General features: G+C 42.5%; 1 protein-coding gene across 2 annotated transcripts in view; it reads right to left on the bottom strand.

The window, feature by feature from the left end:
- The window catches only part of ESYT2 (extended synaptotagmin 2), a 235104-nt gene that overhangs the window by 136053 nt on the left and 84219 nt on the right, over window positions 1-14832 (bottom strand). For both annotated transcript variants that reach the window (XM_033931591.1, XM_033931592.1), the window contains exon 6: window positions 13676-13765. In XM_033931591.1, the coding sequence (XP_033787482.1) occupies window positions 13676-13765 (90 nt within the window). The remainder of the gene's footprint in view (window positions 1-13675; window positions 13766-14832) is intronic.

The following is a 14832-nucleotide window of genomic DNA, read 5'->3' as shown; positions in this document are numbered from 1 at the left end:
ACTATTTTAGCACCATTTCCTAGGCATTCTTATGATCTGGATTCCTGAGATAAATGCAGCTGACTTATGTAAATGATAAGACTGCACATTAATCTGATCTCAATAATTTCTGAATTATATTGACTTAGTGTGGCTAGGCCTTTGTTTTCACTTGGTAGCTGATTATTCATTTTGCAAAGCAAGCACAATGCTGAAGGAGTGTTGATTGCCTGCCATTAATAATTTCCTTTCTCCTCCCAAACAATATAAAGTACACACTTTCACACAGCAAAGCAGCATGCAGGGACTGCTTCTGCTTTCACTCTCTCTTGTCACTGTCAGACCTAATTAAATCAGTCTGAGGTGGCAAACAGATGAAAAGCAATTATTCTATCGCATAACTGTGGTCCTAGTCAGTCACACAGAGCAAGAGAACATCTCAAAACTGTCAGCAACACAGTCTTTGAGATAATTGGACTCCTGTTTAGTAGATATTTTGATCAAGTGATGTTTTCTAAAATTTTTAGAAGAAGGAGAGATCATGTGATGCTTTGAGCAGCTCAGAAGTGTAGCTGAGGTGCTCTAGGGCAGTGGTTCCCAACCCTGTCCTGGAGGAACACCAGGCCAATTGGGTTTTCAGGCTAGCCCTAATGAATATGCATGAAGCAAATTTGCATGCCTATCACTTCCATCATATGCAAATCTCTCTCATGCATATTCATTAGGGCTAGCCTGAAAACCCGATTGGCCTGGTGTTCCTCCAGGACAGGGTTGGGAATCACTGCTCTAGGGGACCACTGCTCTCATATTTCATTTTTTTGTTTTTAAATTGCTGATCTGGCTGTGAATAAACTGCATGCTTAGTACATGGACAAGTTTGTTAAGCAGTCCCGAGACAGAATGACAACTAAAGTAAATAATCTAAAAAGATAAAGATAAACCTCGCTGCAGAGATGACAAGATGGAGGAGGTGAGCACATTGACCGCCGTGCCGATTCTCTGCCCTTCAATTAGAGTAGCTTACTGAGGCTGTGACGAGGGCAATGGAGCTACATCTTATGTGGTTTTCAGAGCAGATTTCTAATGTGGAGTCCTTGCACTGGACTACTGAGATACAGCAGCACATTTTTCCATAGAAGACTCAACCGCACAATCAACCACTTGCACATAACTGAACACCTTGCAGGTCCAAAATAAAGGCCGTGAAATTAGATGATCTTGAAAACTGCTCGTGGCGCAATGTGAGTTTTGTAGACTTACCTGAAATAATTCCTGAGAAACAGTTGCCTCATATTCTGGACAGTTGGATCTTGACGGAACATCCTTTCTTCTTAAATAAGGGGCCTTTTTATTTTGAGCACGTGCACTGCTTGGGAAGCAAGTGAGATGGGGAACCTTGTCCTCAAGTAATCATTGAGAGAATTCATCATTATGCTTATAAGGAAGAATTGTTGCGTCTATATAAGCAGAAGAGAGACTCTAAAATATGACGGGGAATTAGTGAGTATTTCAGGATTATTCACCAGCTCTTTCAGAGTGGCGCAGATGTTTTACACTTCTCAGCAATATTTTATATGAGCGCAAAATTTGATTTACGTTTCTCTATCTAGTGGTCCAAAGATTTGTTTGAACACCAGATGGAAAGTCTTTTAGTCAATACAGGAGGTGTACTGTAAACACATTACCAGGGCTGCCTGAGAACACGACGTGAATCACTATTTTCAGAATGCACATTGGTTCTTATGTTTGCACTGAAGTGGTGTTGTAGTAGTTGCTGGGCCTGTGGCTTAGCATGCCTTTTGTTTCAGTTGTTACTCATGTTGCTATTTCAGTGTACACTTTTAAGCATTAACAGATGTATGTACTGGTTGTGTTGTGAGCCTCAAGGAGTTTCAGTTGTAGGTTGGGGGGAGGGGCGCTCCTGGTTCACTAAGTGATCTCCTGTTCTCTTGTACGCGTGTGTGATGCACCTGGGCCAACCGGAATCTTAGGCCCATCTCCCAGTGCATTCTGGGATGAGGTGATCCATTATTCTACACTTTAAGGACTGTTATATTTGGACTGCAATTTTATTCAGTTTTTGCCTTCCCGTGCTGCGTTGACATATCTAAAGAGTGATAATTCTTTCTACTTTGAATATTTCCAATTTTCCCACTCCTGTTGTTGGAGGAAACAACAATTATGATTTGTGGTGGTGGAGTTTTTTCTGGCTTATGATGAACTAAAGGCTCACTCACTGGGCAGCCTTTTGCTGTTTGATGAGACCCTTGACTATTTGTGAGGCCTTTTTCTCCACCATATGTTTTGCTTGTTGTTTGTTTCCTACCTCAGTAGGAGAAAAAAATTTTTTGTGTATGTGAGTGGCAGCATATATGTCCCATAGAAGTAGTGTAGAAAAAAGTATTTTCATTTACATGGTTTGCTGGTAGTTCTCCACTCCTTCCCTCCGCCTATGGCAGGGGTGTCCAATGTCGGTCCTCGAGGGCCGCAGTCCAGTCGGGTTTTCAGGATTTCCCCAATGAATATACATGAGGTCTATTTGCATGCACTGCTTTCATTGTATGCTAATAGATCTCATGCATATTCATTGGGGAAATCCTGAAAACCCGACTGGATTGTGGCCCTCAAGGACCGACATTCGACACCCCTGGCCTATGGTATCGATGGACACTTAGGGCATGCACCCATGATGCACTAGAATAAGGCACGCCTATGAGTGATGCTCAGGAATGCCTACAATATAGCATTTCCAGGCACATGTGCACATTTATGCCTCTTTCCATGGATTATTCTGCGCAAGTGGTTAGTCACTTTCTCCAAAGACTGATCTGATGGAATTTCCAAGGATCTCTGCAGAGCTCATTTGCATGCTAAGTTTTTGCAGCATTGCCAACTTTTTAAAATCAGAAAATTTACCGGAACTACAACGACCCACAGGATTTTAACAGTAAGTTTAGGACATCAGGCTCTCACAGTCAAATCAACACAGCAGAGATAACTGGAATAATCATTTGCTGATTCCAATCATGCCGGCACCGGGAACCAACCTGCTACCCCACACAGACCGTCTCTCAGAAACTGTGGTTATTTGGAAGCACGAGGGTGGGGTTTAGTAGAGATCAGAGGAGAGTGTGGCGTAGTGGTTACAGCTATGTCCTCAGCACCCTGAGGTTATGGGTTCAAACCTTATGCTGCTACTTGGGACCCGGGCAAGTCACTTAATCATCCACTGCCCCAGGTACATTAGATAGATTATGAGCTCATTGGGACAGATAGGGAAAATACTTGAAGTACCTGTATATAAACCACTTTGAGTATAGTTTTAAAATTATAAAAATGCGGTGTACAAGTCCCAATCCCCTTCTCTTTTAAATTTTGGACATATTTCTATCAGAACATAATGTAATATATTTAACTTATTTATTTCAATACATTTTGTTTAAAAATAAAACCTAATATTTTGTTTCTAATGCAATGTAATAAGTAGGAAATACAATGTAACAAGGTAAACTAAAGAAGAGTTTTTCAACATGCAGCACGTGACCTGCTTGTTGGGGGTACGCAGCACACTGCGTGTGTCTCCCTCCCCCTTTCTCCTTAATGGCCATATTGGGGATTCCATGCCCTCCTTCCTGCCCGCCCCCCTCTGCCACCACTGGGGATCCTATGCCCTCCTTCCTGCATTCCCCCCTCTGCTGAAGCCAACCCAGAAGGCTTCCCCTCTGATGGCAGAGCTGATGTCGAAGGGAAGCCTTCTGGGTCAGCGGGGGATCCCAGTTACCTCTTTCAGGACTGTCCAGCTGGGCTACGGTACTCCTTTCTGCCTTCAGCTGCACAGGAATGTGGGCAGTGACTCTTGTATGCTGCTGCATGTGGCTGACCTGGAAGCCTTCTTTCCAATGTCAGAGCTGACGTCAGAGGGAAGGCTTGTGAGCCAGCATTGTGCAGTGTGTAACAGCCGCTGCCTCCTTCCCTGTGCGGCTGAAGGCAGGAAGAAGCAGCCCAGCTGGTCAGCCCTGAAGGGAGTGAGTGCAGCCCTAGAGCGAGCAAGTAAGGGAGAGAGGGAACATGATCATGGGACAAAGGGAGAAAGAAAGGGGGGGAAGAAGCACACTGGGACATGGGAGGGCATGGATTTGGGACAAAGGCTGGAAGGTAGGGAGGGGGGCACAAACAGGGGACACAGAAGGAAAGGAGGGGGCATGAACATGGGACAAAGAAGGGAGGGAGCAAGGGGGCATAGTTGTTACTGAGGTGACATTGCATATTTTAAAGGTATCTGCCTTGACCTCTTTGAAAAAACCCCAACAATATAAATGATAATTAACATTTTCTCTGCTTACAGTGTGCTTTGTGTTTTTTTTAATTATGTGGTTACCATTTTGTATTAAAAAGATTATATTGTGTTTATATGAAAAATTAAAGAAAGAAATTGCATTACAATTAGTACTATTATTATGGGGATGGGGTCTGGGATGGAGCTTGGTCAGGTCTGGGCGGAGCTTGGGTGGGGGTACTCGGTTGATGTTTATTAGACTTAGCGGGTACTTGGCTTTAAAAATTTGAGAAACACTGAACTAGAAGACAAATGTCTGTTCAGTGTTCTCTACTTTTGAACTACTTCTATGTTCCAGGGTATCCCAAGCTTGTAAATCACTAAGATTACAATAGTAGGCAGTGATTAAAGAATTCTGTTTAAATAAATACATAAAATCCTAATACCTCATTTGAAATCTTGAGTTTGAAGTTTGAAGAGGGGGAGGGGCTTACTAAACTGGTCATCCAGATTCCCAAGACTACTGGCAAGCCCCCAACTAGAAATATGATCTCTGCTCCCTTACAAAAGAATGCTTCTCTTCGCTGCTGAGGAGCTGATCTTCAAATGCTCTTTGCCAGATGCAATGTTTCTTGGAAAACTATAAACTTCCTTTAAAAGAAGTTTTCCTTATAAGGCAGCTGCCATATACAGTAGAAGGAAAAACAATTCCTAATCAGATCTGAAGATCCTGACTCTTTAAAGGATATTATTTACAATCTGCAATTTAAAACTATAAATAGGGGTATTCATAACCTATACATGGCTGTGGGTTGGGAACAAAGAATGGGCTGCCTAGGAAAGTTAGCATGAAGCTAGGTTTTCCTTTTATAATCTGCTAGGGGGTGGTGGGAGAGACAAGATAAAAGTTGCATAGCTGAGAAGGACTGAGATGGCACAAATGAGCATGGAATGTTACTGGACAGCTCTTAACTGTTAGCCTGAATGTTGAGGGCATACATGACTCCAACTGGAGAGTATGATCTTTGAATCATGGTAGCTGCTTGTCAGACAGTCACTTGATACTCAATGGCCTATTGAGATGGAATAGGAAGAGGACATGGTAAGATGAGGCTGGTGAAAGAAACCTTAAACATAAAGTTCAGATAAGTAATTAAATCTGTGCACTATTTCTCAGCTTAGATATTTAAGTCTATATTTACTAAAGTGTGGTACTGTTAGCTGGCACTACAGCATAGTTACCGTATTTTCACGTAGATAACGCGCACCCGTGTAAAACGGGCACACGGGTATAGCACGCGAAAAACACAAATTTATGTACAGAAATTTTTATATACCGCGCACACCCGTATACCGCGCATGCTGCCCGACTCTCCTTTCGCCCGCCCCGACTCTCCTCTGGCCACCCCGACTCTCCTCTCCCCCTTGAAGTCCTGTCCCCACCCTGAAAGCTTGATGCCCCCCCCCCGACGTCCGATTCACCCCCACCCCGAAGGACCGTTCGCACGCACTCCCACCCGCACCCCCACCCTGAAGGACCGCTCGCACCCCCACAGCCTCCCGACCCCCCCATCATGTAGACGCTACTACCGGTGTCCTGCTGCTTCCTCTTGGCGGTCCCGACTCCCCGACACGATTGTCCTATTTCATGATCATATCCTCTTTTCTGGTCTAATTCTCAGGTTTCATTTTTGTCTGGACATTTTAATTTTATGTTTTTATTTTTTTTGGCAAAAACAAAAAGTATGTATAGGAATGAAAGATTAGCCTAATGGTTAGTGCGGTGGGCTGAAAACCTGGAGAACTGCGTTCAATTCCCACTGCAGCTCCTTGTGAACCTGGGCAAGTCACTTAACCCTCCATTGCTCCAGGTATATAACTAGATTGTGAGCCCACTAAGGACAGAAAAAATACCTGCATATAGTATATGCAAACCGCTTTGATTTTATCCACAGAAAGGTGGTATACCAAACCAATGACCCTTACTCTTGCCTTTTATTATGCCTTAACTCAGTTTAGAACAATTTCCTCCACTCAGTTCACATTTTGTATCAGTATGAGGGTTCCATAGTGTTATAATAAAGATAAGAAGCAGAAAGGAAGAGAGTCTGGTGCTGTTTGAAAAACTTTTATAAATGGAAAAGAAGGGGTATTGGACTAAAAGCTGGCATAAAATGAAATCAGAAGACAGGGGAAAAGAGAGTAGAGTAGCATGCTTCTGTACTCTTTCATCCAAACAAACTAATTGCATTGGGATTGCTTTTAGGAATCTTAAAAGTGCTTAAAAACTAACAACATATCTAACAAACACTTTTCAACTACCCATCTTTTGTTCCTTTGATTTGGTAACAGAAGTATGCCTTCCACTCAGTTTTTCCACAATGAAATGCAAATTAAAACCTCTCTACCTTTATGACATAAAAATAATTTGTACTCATGTACATGGTAGTTTTTCTCTTTGACAAACAGGCAGAATGCATCTTATTTTACACTGCTGTCTTTTTGTTTGAATTAGTTTGTGTTTTGTGATAGGGGGCCATTTGACCACAGCATGATAAAAAACACCTGCATGGTGCAACCTTCTATCTGGAATTTTGCCAAAGCAATTAGTACATTGTAAAAGTCACACAATGTTAATACTTTGCGCAGGGAACTACAAAACTATTTAGTCTGGCACTGAAAATAAAATAGTAGTAAATCATCTGCATTTATGACAACCAATTTGAGGAAACAATTTGCTATCTCATCACCTCTAACAAAATGCTGACTATGCACAGTTCACAATAAGTTGAATAGTGTGTCTAGCTCTTTAAGGACAATTCAGTCTTTATCCTCCATTTCCAGGCTCTCTTCATTTTACATTTATTGTCTCATTACTATATGCCCATAATATTCAGATCTTATATTTGTTAATCAAAGAAGGTAGATTAAGACAAAGATAGTGTTTTTGGTGTGGTCTCGAAAGCAGATGGATACACCACTCAGTCCATGAATTCACTACCACTCCTATGAAGAAACATTGTCTTTTTTTATAATCGTTAATTAATTTTCAGACTTTAGCAGTGCATTACAAATAATATGACAATAAAAATTACATAAAATGCACCATAATACACAAATAGAAAAGAAAAAACAACCTTTCCTCCCATCCAACTTCCAAACATCAAAATCCTAAACATATTATTTATATAACATTATACTCAAATAATTAATTCTTAAAAATACCCTTCCCTCTCCTCCCCCCACCCTAGGATGTATAAGGTAATCTAAGCATTTTTATCATTATTGTATACTAACATATGCAGTCAATGGGCTCCATATTTTATTAAATGTACTACCAGATCCCGAACATTCCGCATTCATTCTTTTGTATTTATAGGTGTTACATACACTTGTCCACCAGAATGTGTAATTTAATCTGCCATGAGATTTCCAGTTTCTCGTGATCATTTGGACAGCTGTTGCTGTCAAGATCAATAAAAGACGGCTTTTGTATTTATCCAACACAGGCTTTACTTGCAGCAACCTACCACAAATTATGGCTTCATATGATAAAGGAAAAAAACAATGTCTAATGTTGACCCCGAGTCTATCTCCTTGGAGTCTCACAATACGGAAACCTTCAGCTGGATAGTGCAACCCTTCAAGCAAATACTTCTCAAGCATATCGATAGACAAAATATAAGGATATATAGAAAAATCAATGAATTCCAAGTTATTTCCATAGAAAGAAAATGACAGATACAGGCCAAATGACTCATCCAATCTGCCCATCCATATCATCTACTTCCTCCTCCCCTTAAGAGATCCCAACTGCCTGTCCCATGTTTTCTTGAATTCAGACACAGTCCTCGTCTCTATTACCTCCACCAGAAGTGTGTTCCGCACTTTTATCACCCTTTCTGTAAAAAAGTATTTTCTTAAGATAACTTTTAATTCTATCCACATTCAACTTCATCTTATGCCCTCTTGTTCCAGAGCTTCCTTTCAGTTGCAAGAGATTTGCTTCCTGTGCATTTATGCCAGAGATATTTAAATGTTTCAATCATATTCCCTTTTTATTGCTTTTCTTCCAAAATATAAGACTGTCTTTATATGTTTACTAGTGTTTAAGCCCGTTACATTAATGGGTGCTAGAATAGATGTGTAGAATTTCTTTCTTCCTGTCTCTCTCCCTCCCACTATCTATCTTTCTTTCTGTCTCTCCATGCCCCTGTCTATCTTTCTTTCTCTCTCCCTGCCTCGTCTATCTTTCTTTCTGTCTCTCTCCCTGCCTCATCTTTCTTCCTGCCCCGTCTTTCTTTCTTTCTCTCTCCCTGCCCCATTTTTCTTTCTGTCTCTCTCCCTGCCCCGTCTTTCTTTCTTTCTCTCTCTGCCCCCTTTCCTTCTTTCTTTCTTTCTTTCTTTCTTTCTCTCTGCCTCATCTGTCTTTCTGTCTTTCTCTCTGTCCCTCTCCCTGACCCCTGTCTGTCTTTATGTCTTTTTTTTCTTTCTTTCTTTTATTGGTTCCCGGCGCTATCCATCACCATTTTCTTAGTCCTCTGTACCCTTTTGGCCCTCATCGATCCTCCACTGCATTTATTATTCTTTCAGCCCTAGCTTCATTCCTATCTATCCTTCCTTCCATTGCCTCCAAGGCCATTCTTCCTGTCCCTATATTCCACCCCCACCCAGCTTCTCTTCCTTTTTTACCCTTTCTCTTGTACCCCACTCCAGGACCAATTTCTCTCTTGTCTCTCCCCTGCCCCTCCCCACGGTACTGAAACTCTCCCCTTCCCCATTACTTTAATCCTCTTCACCCAACCGCATCCCAACACCAGAGCCTGCACCAATTCAAACCCCATCCTCCTCCCCCACCTACCTCCTCCCTGGCCACTGCACTGAATCTTTGGGCAGGCTGCCCCTCCCCAGCCTTTCACCCTGATGGACCCTCCACACACACAACCTGGTCCACCTGGTCTGTCCTCCCTCCCTCCGCGTGGGTCTGGCCTCCTGGACCTCCATTACTTATCTGAGGTGGCAGCAGCGGTACTGACCTACAAATCCCTCCTCCCTCCCTCAGTGCCCCAAAGCAGTAGTAGCAGCAGCAGTCCTGACCCGCCAAACCCCCATTCCTTACCCAAAGCAGCAGTGGCAGCGCTGTAAACAAGCTGTTCGCGGCCAGCCCCGATAAGACCTTTCCTCTACCGCATCCGAAGTAATGCGGCAGAGGAAAGGCCCTGCCAGGGCTTGCCGTGAACAACCTGTTTACAGCGCTGCTGCGCTGAAACGTTTCTCTGCTCGGCGGTTCCTCCCTGAGACATTTCCCTGCTCGGCGAAGGAAGTGTTGAAGTGCCCAGTGTGCGGCTGCCTGTTTCGGGAGCCGGTCATCCTGCCCTGCTGACACGGTGTCTGCCTTCCGTTTGCCCGCACCATCGCACTGCAAGACCCCGGACACCGAGCACCTGCCCCCTGCTGCTGCTGCTGCCACTGGCCGACTCCAACTACGTGGACCACACCGACAAACTGAGCCTGCACAGTGAAACGGACAGCAGTTACTGCTCCTACACGTCCAGCTTCAAGTCACCCAACGGTGTGCAGGTGCTGCCACCTGCACCAGCCCCTGTCTTGGGCTCCACCGCAGCCGCATTTTGCCTCCCCAGCTCGTCGTCCTCTATCAATTGCCCGCAGTGCCAGTAAGGAATGGGGGGTTGATGGGTCAGGACTGCTGCCACTACGCTGCTTCCCTGCTTGGCGGTTCCTCCCTGCTCGGCAGTTCTACTGCGCATGCGGAGGCATGGACTTTCAAGTGCGCATGCACGGCTAGGGTTTTATTATTATAGATGACAAAGACCACTGAGCATTTTAGTAGCTGCCCATCTGGACCAATTATTCCAATTTAAAAGAGGGTGTCTCTTGAAATAAGACGAGACATCTGAGCAGCACCTAGAAGGGTAAGCCTAATTACAATTGGGGATAGGAGATTAGTCTTGGGATATATAGGGTAATGGACTGATTAACCTAACCTAAACTAAACTTTAGCTTTGTATACCGGGTCATCAACCAAATAAGAAGCTTGACTCAGTTAACAATAATTTAAAAATATACAAAAAAGAAAAAAAGTTTCCAAAATATTTTCAAACAAAATAGTTTTTATTCATATGAGTCCAGAACAAGAGCATGTAGAATAAATATGGACATAAATATGGACATTATTCCCTTTTTTTACTTTATTATACCCAGTACAGAAAACGAGGTTACATGAGATTCAACCATCCAAAAACCTAACATATCAAATACATATAAATTGTGACTCTAATATCAGCTTGCAACAATGTATGTATCGAACAGTATTTACTAATCAGCAACACTGGTTGTCTCTTATCCAGGGAGGAGATCAAAACAAAACATTGAACTCCCTTATACTGCACCACTTTTTTGTACACTCACAGACATCTACTCTCACTATCAACAATCACACATTCCACATGCCAGAGAACAATACCTTGGTGACAATCAAAGTTCAACATCCTCATCTATCCCGGTTACAACCAGAATGTACTGTATAATCACTGAAATTGAGTCCACAACTGCTCGTAGCACAGCACAACTTTTACTGTATTAGCGATGGTCATCCATTGTTCAAACACTACCATTTTGCTCATGAGGGTCAACCACACTTGATGTGGAGAGGCAACTTCTTGGACCCACCATTTTAATTAGACCTAACGCATGAGCATAAATGTTATAAGTACAAACTTCTTCACTGCTGTTGGTATCAACTTCCCTTTCTCCCTTAAATCCCAGGTGCCCAACAATAGCAAACTATAGGATCTTGCTCATGAGGGTCAACCACACTTGATGTGGAGAGGCAACTTCTTGGACCCACCATTTTAATTAGACCTAACGCATGAGCATAAATGTTATAAGTACAAACTTCTTCACTGCTGTTGGTATCAACTTCCCTTTCTCCCTTAAATCCCAGGTGCCCAACAATAGCAAACTATAGGATCTTTTTTAGAGCTAATACATGCCACTCTAAAGTGTTCTGTTAGTTTTGCCATGTGTGCGTGCTAACCACGAGCTAAATATTCTTTTGCATTTTCTGTAAGAGGGCATATCAAGGGCAGAGAGTGAGAATTCCCACGCTAACCAGTTAGTGCATCTTCATTATGATGTGCTACCTGGTTAGAGAACAGATAATGCTAGAGTCCTTATCACCTACAGACAAAATGAAAATAGAAAAAAAGGCCTTTATATGGCTGCAGTAAAACAGGTCTCATCATGTATGAAAGACCCATGTAACATAGTAAATGACGGCAGATAAAAACATGAATGGTCCATCTAGTCTGCCCAACAGTCACATGCAGTATTAATTCATGATTAAATTGTCTTTCTTTGACATTTCTGGGACATAAGACTGTAGAAGTCTGAGGTTCCAACTGCTGGAGCTGCCATTGAAACTCACTCCAGCCTATCCAAAGTATCTTGTCATTTGCAGGATATAGACTGTAAATGTCTGTTCTGCATTGTCCTCGCGTTCCAAATCACTGGAGGCTCCATCAAAGCTCTCACCAGTCTGTCCTAAACCGAATTGCCATATATGGGACAAGGACCGTGCAAATCTGCCCAGTACTGGCTTTAGTTCTTCACACTAAATTACGTGGATGCAGACGTTATTACAGTAACAGCAAAACCAATTAAAACATACTGTTATGTAAGTATTATTGGGTCTACACTCCTCATTTGTTTTGCCATCGCTAGAATTGTGGAAACTATGAGAGGAGGGGATAGAGGGAAGAGACTTTTATAAACTGAGCAGAGATGGCTATACCGGCTTAAGATTCTGCAATCACAACTCTTCAATCAACTGGCAAATATTTTTTTGACTTTTGAATTTGGATTTGTGCATAGGTTTTTGATCTGAATGCTGATAAACTCCGGCAGACAATATTCCTAGCTTGAGTAGGAACGAAAAAGAGAAAAAAAAACCCGGTTAGGGTGGTGATGTCATCAAGCAGGATATCACTGATCAGCTGGTAAGTCAACATGAAGAGGACAGGTCAACGTGAAGAGGACCGGTCAACGCGCTGAGGTCAGCACGCAAGATTTTTTGAATTTAGCAAGTGTTGGGCCAGCATTTTCAGCTTTGCACTGCTGAGAAGAAAACGTGAGATAAAAAAAAACTCACGGTAAGTGTAATGAATGTAACTTTGAATGCTTATCCAGCTGTATTTTATTCGTTTTAAGACCATTAAAGAAGAGTTGGTGCTCGAGGTTCTGTTAATGCTGTTGCTGTTTCTTTGCAGTTTAGCATATTACTGAACTAAATTTTACAGCACGAGTGTGAATGACTGGTTCCTGAAGAAGCTCCCTGAGAGAAACGGCAGCTCTGTTGAACGGTTCATAGACAAAACCGTGGAAGACAAAGGCGCGCGCCGACAACTGAGCGCAAGACGGAGGCGCGTGCCAAAGAAAATGACAGTTTTTAGGGGCTCTGACGGGGGTTTTTTGTTGGGGAGCCCCCCACTTTACTTAATATAGATCGCGGCGGCGTTGTGGGTGGTTTGGGGGGTTGTAACCCCCCTCATTATACTGTAAACTTAACTTTTTCCCTGTTTTTAGGGAAAAAGTGAAGTTTTCAGTAAAATGTGTGGGGTTACAACCCCCCAAACCCCCCACAACGCAGCGCGATCTGTATAAAGTAAAGTGGGGGGGTTCCCCCCCACACACACCCCTGTCGGAGCCCCTAAAAACAGTTATTTTCTTTGGCGCGCTGCGCTCAGTTGTCGGCGCGCACCTTTGTCTTCCGCGGTTTTGACCTGACACCCTGTTGAACTGGCAGTCTTCATTCTAAGCTAAGTACTGTGCTTGAAAAATATAGTGAAAACAAAACGTTATGAAAATTCAAGGAAGTTAAAGAAAAATTTAAAAAATTAAGAAAGTCAAACCGGGTGTTTTAAAAATAAGGCTAATGATGGCTCACATGTGGGGTACTATATCAAGTTCATTCTAAAGGTGTAGCACCTGTGAGCACTTGAAGCCTTTTTCCCACCCGTAAGAAGATACTACAATACACATAGCCAGTATTTGTTGAGGATTAGTATTATTGGGTCTACCATTCACACCAAACACTAAAAATCATAAATAAATCATAGAAACAAGTGGAAAAATATCTTGGCTCTCAGACTCAAAGCATCCCTTAGAACCTGTATCGTTATGGGTCTGTAAAAAAAGAACACCATATAACATGCACATAAACATTCAATCTTAAGTGTTTTGTTTCTCTCAAACTTGTATATTACTAAATGGAAGTCCACAATAATAAACTCTTAACTTGTGATGGCTACGCATGTAAACTGCTTGAAGCAATTTCTGTGGCAGTGTTATCAAAAAATCATCTGTAACATAAGAGGAATTTAAAAAAAAAATTGTGCTTACAGGTTTCCGAAGGAAGTAAAGTGATAGTGATCCAACCAAAGGTATGTCTCCAATTAATGGTTCTAGGATAACCCTCATAGTACCACTGAGCTGTAAAACAAAACAATTTTGTAAATATAATACCACCTTCTTACTGTATACAACTAAAGTATTACCAAAAGACTTCTGCAGCAAATATAAAACATTTATATTTAAAACACTTAAGCACAAATTGATTATGAACCAGGTATAATACAAGGATTTATTTCAGTTGTAAGTCTATAAGAAAGATGCTTGGTATATCCTGGCCTTAATGAATGAAGTGAATCCATTGGTATTACATCTTTGAGCGCTCTAGAAATAATTAATAGTAGTATTAGTATATGGACATCATCCACTGAGAAAATCAATGATTTTGAATCTGTTATCATGGAACCTGTGGTCTCTTAAGAGATTTTAAAGTATATCCCACAGGATCTATGAAAGACCCCCGAGTTTCTTCAAGAGGCTAACTCATGCCTGCTGGAAACATATGATGAATGTGATGGGATCAGGAGCAGTTTGGGCCTAAAGCAGCTCTAGCTCTGGCTATGGAATAAAGGCATTGATTGATGACAAGTTTCAGGCCTCCCAGAACATATATGAGATGCAGAGCTGTGGCCTCTAGTAGAGTAATGGTTGGTCGAGAAGGCGGGTCTGGACCTAGCGGGTAGGCGGGGGGTAGTGGAGCAGGTCCACCGGATCGCAACTCCATGGCCAGATGGCTCTAAGCTACCTGAACGCAGCGGTTAAAGACAAAATCCTGGCACTGTACCGCAGATCCAGATTCCTGGAACACAAGGGCACCAAACTTAAGCTGTTTAATGATTACTCCACCGCCATTGCTGGGCATCGCAAGGAATTGGCCCCATATTGCTCTAAGTTGGGCAACTGGGGTATCTGATTTGCGGTCCCGTTTCTGTCACGAATACGGATCCATATTGAGGCTGGTATCCGGTTGTGTGCTATGCTGGAAAATCTGAAAGTGTTTCTGGCCGAGCAGTGGGGTGTCTCCACGCCCCGAGATCACCAGCCCTGGGATAGCCCATGGATTTCAAGGTTAGCTTGTAACACACTGACATACTGCACCAGGAACCTTTCGAGACCTTGTCCAACTTTACCTATGTTGATCGTCTCGC

Source organism: Geotrypetes seraphini, chromosome 2 (assembly GCF_902459505.1).
Source record: "Geotrypetes seraphini chromosome 2, aGeoSer1.1, whole genome shotgun sequence".
In the NCBI taxonomy this organism is placed as follows: Eukaryota; Metazoa; Chordata; class Amphibia; order Gymnophiona; family Dermophiidae; genus Geotrypetes; species Geotrypetes seraphini.
This window is presented reverse-complemented; position numbering and strand designations above follow the sequence as displayed.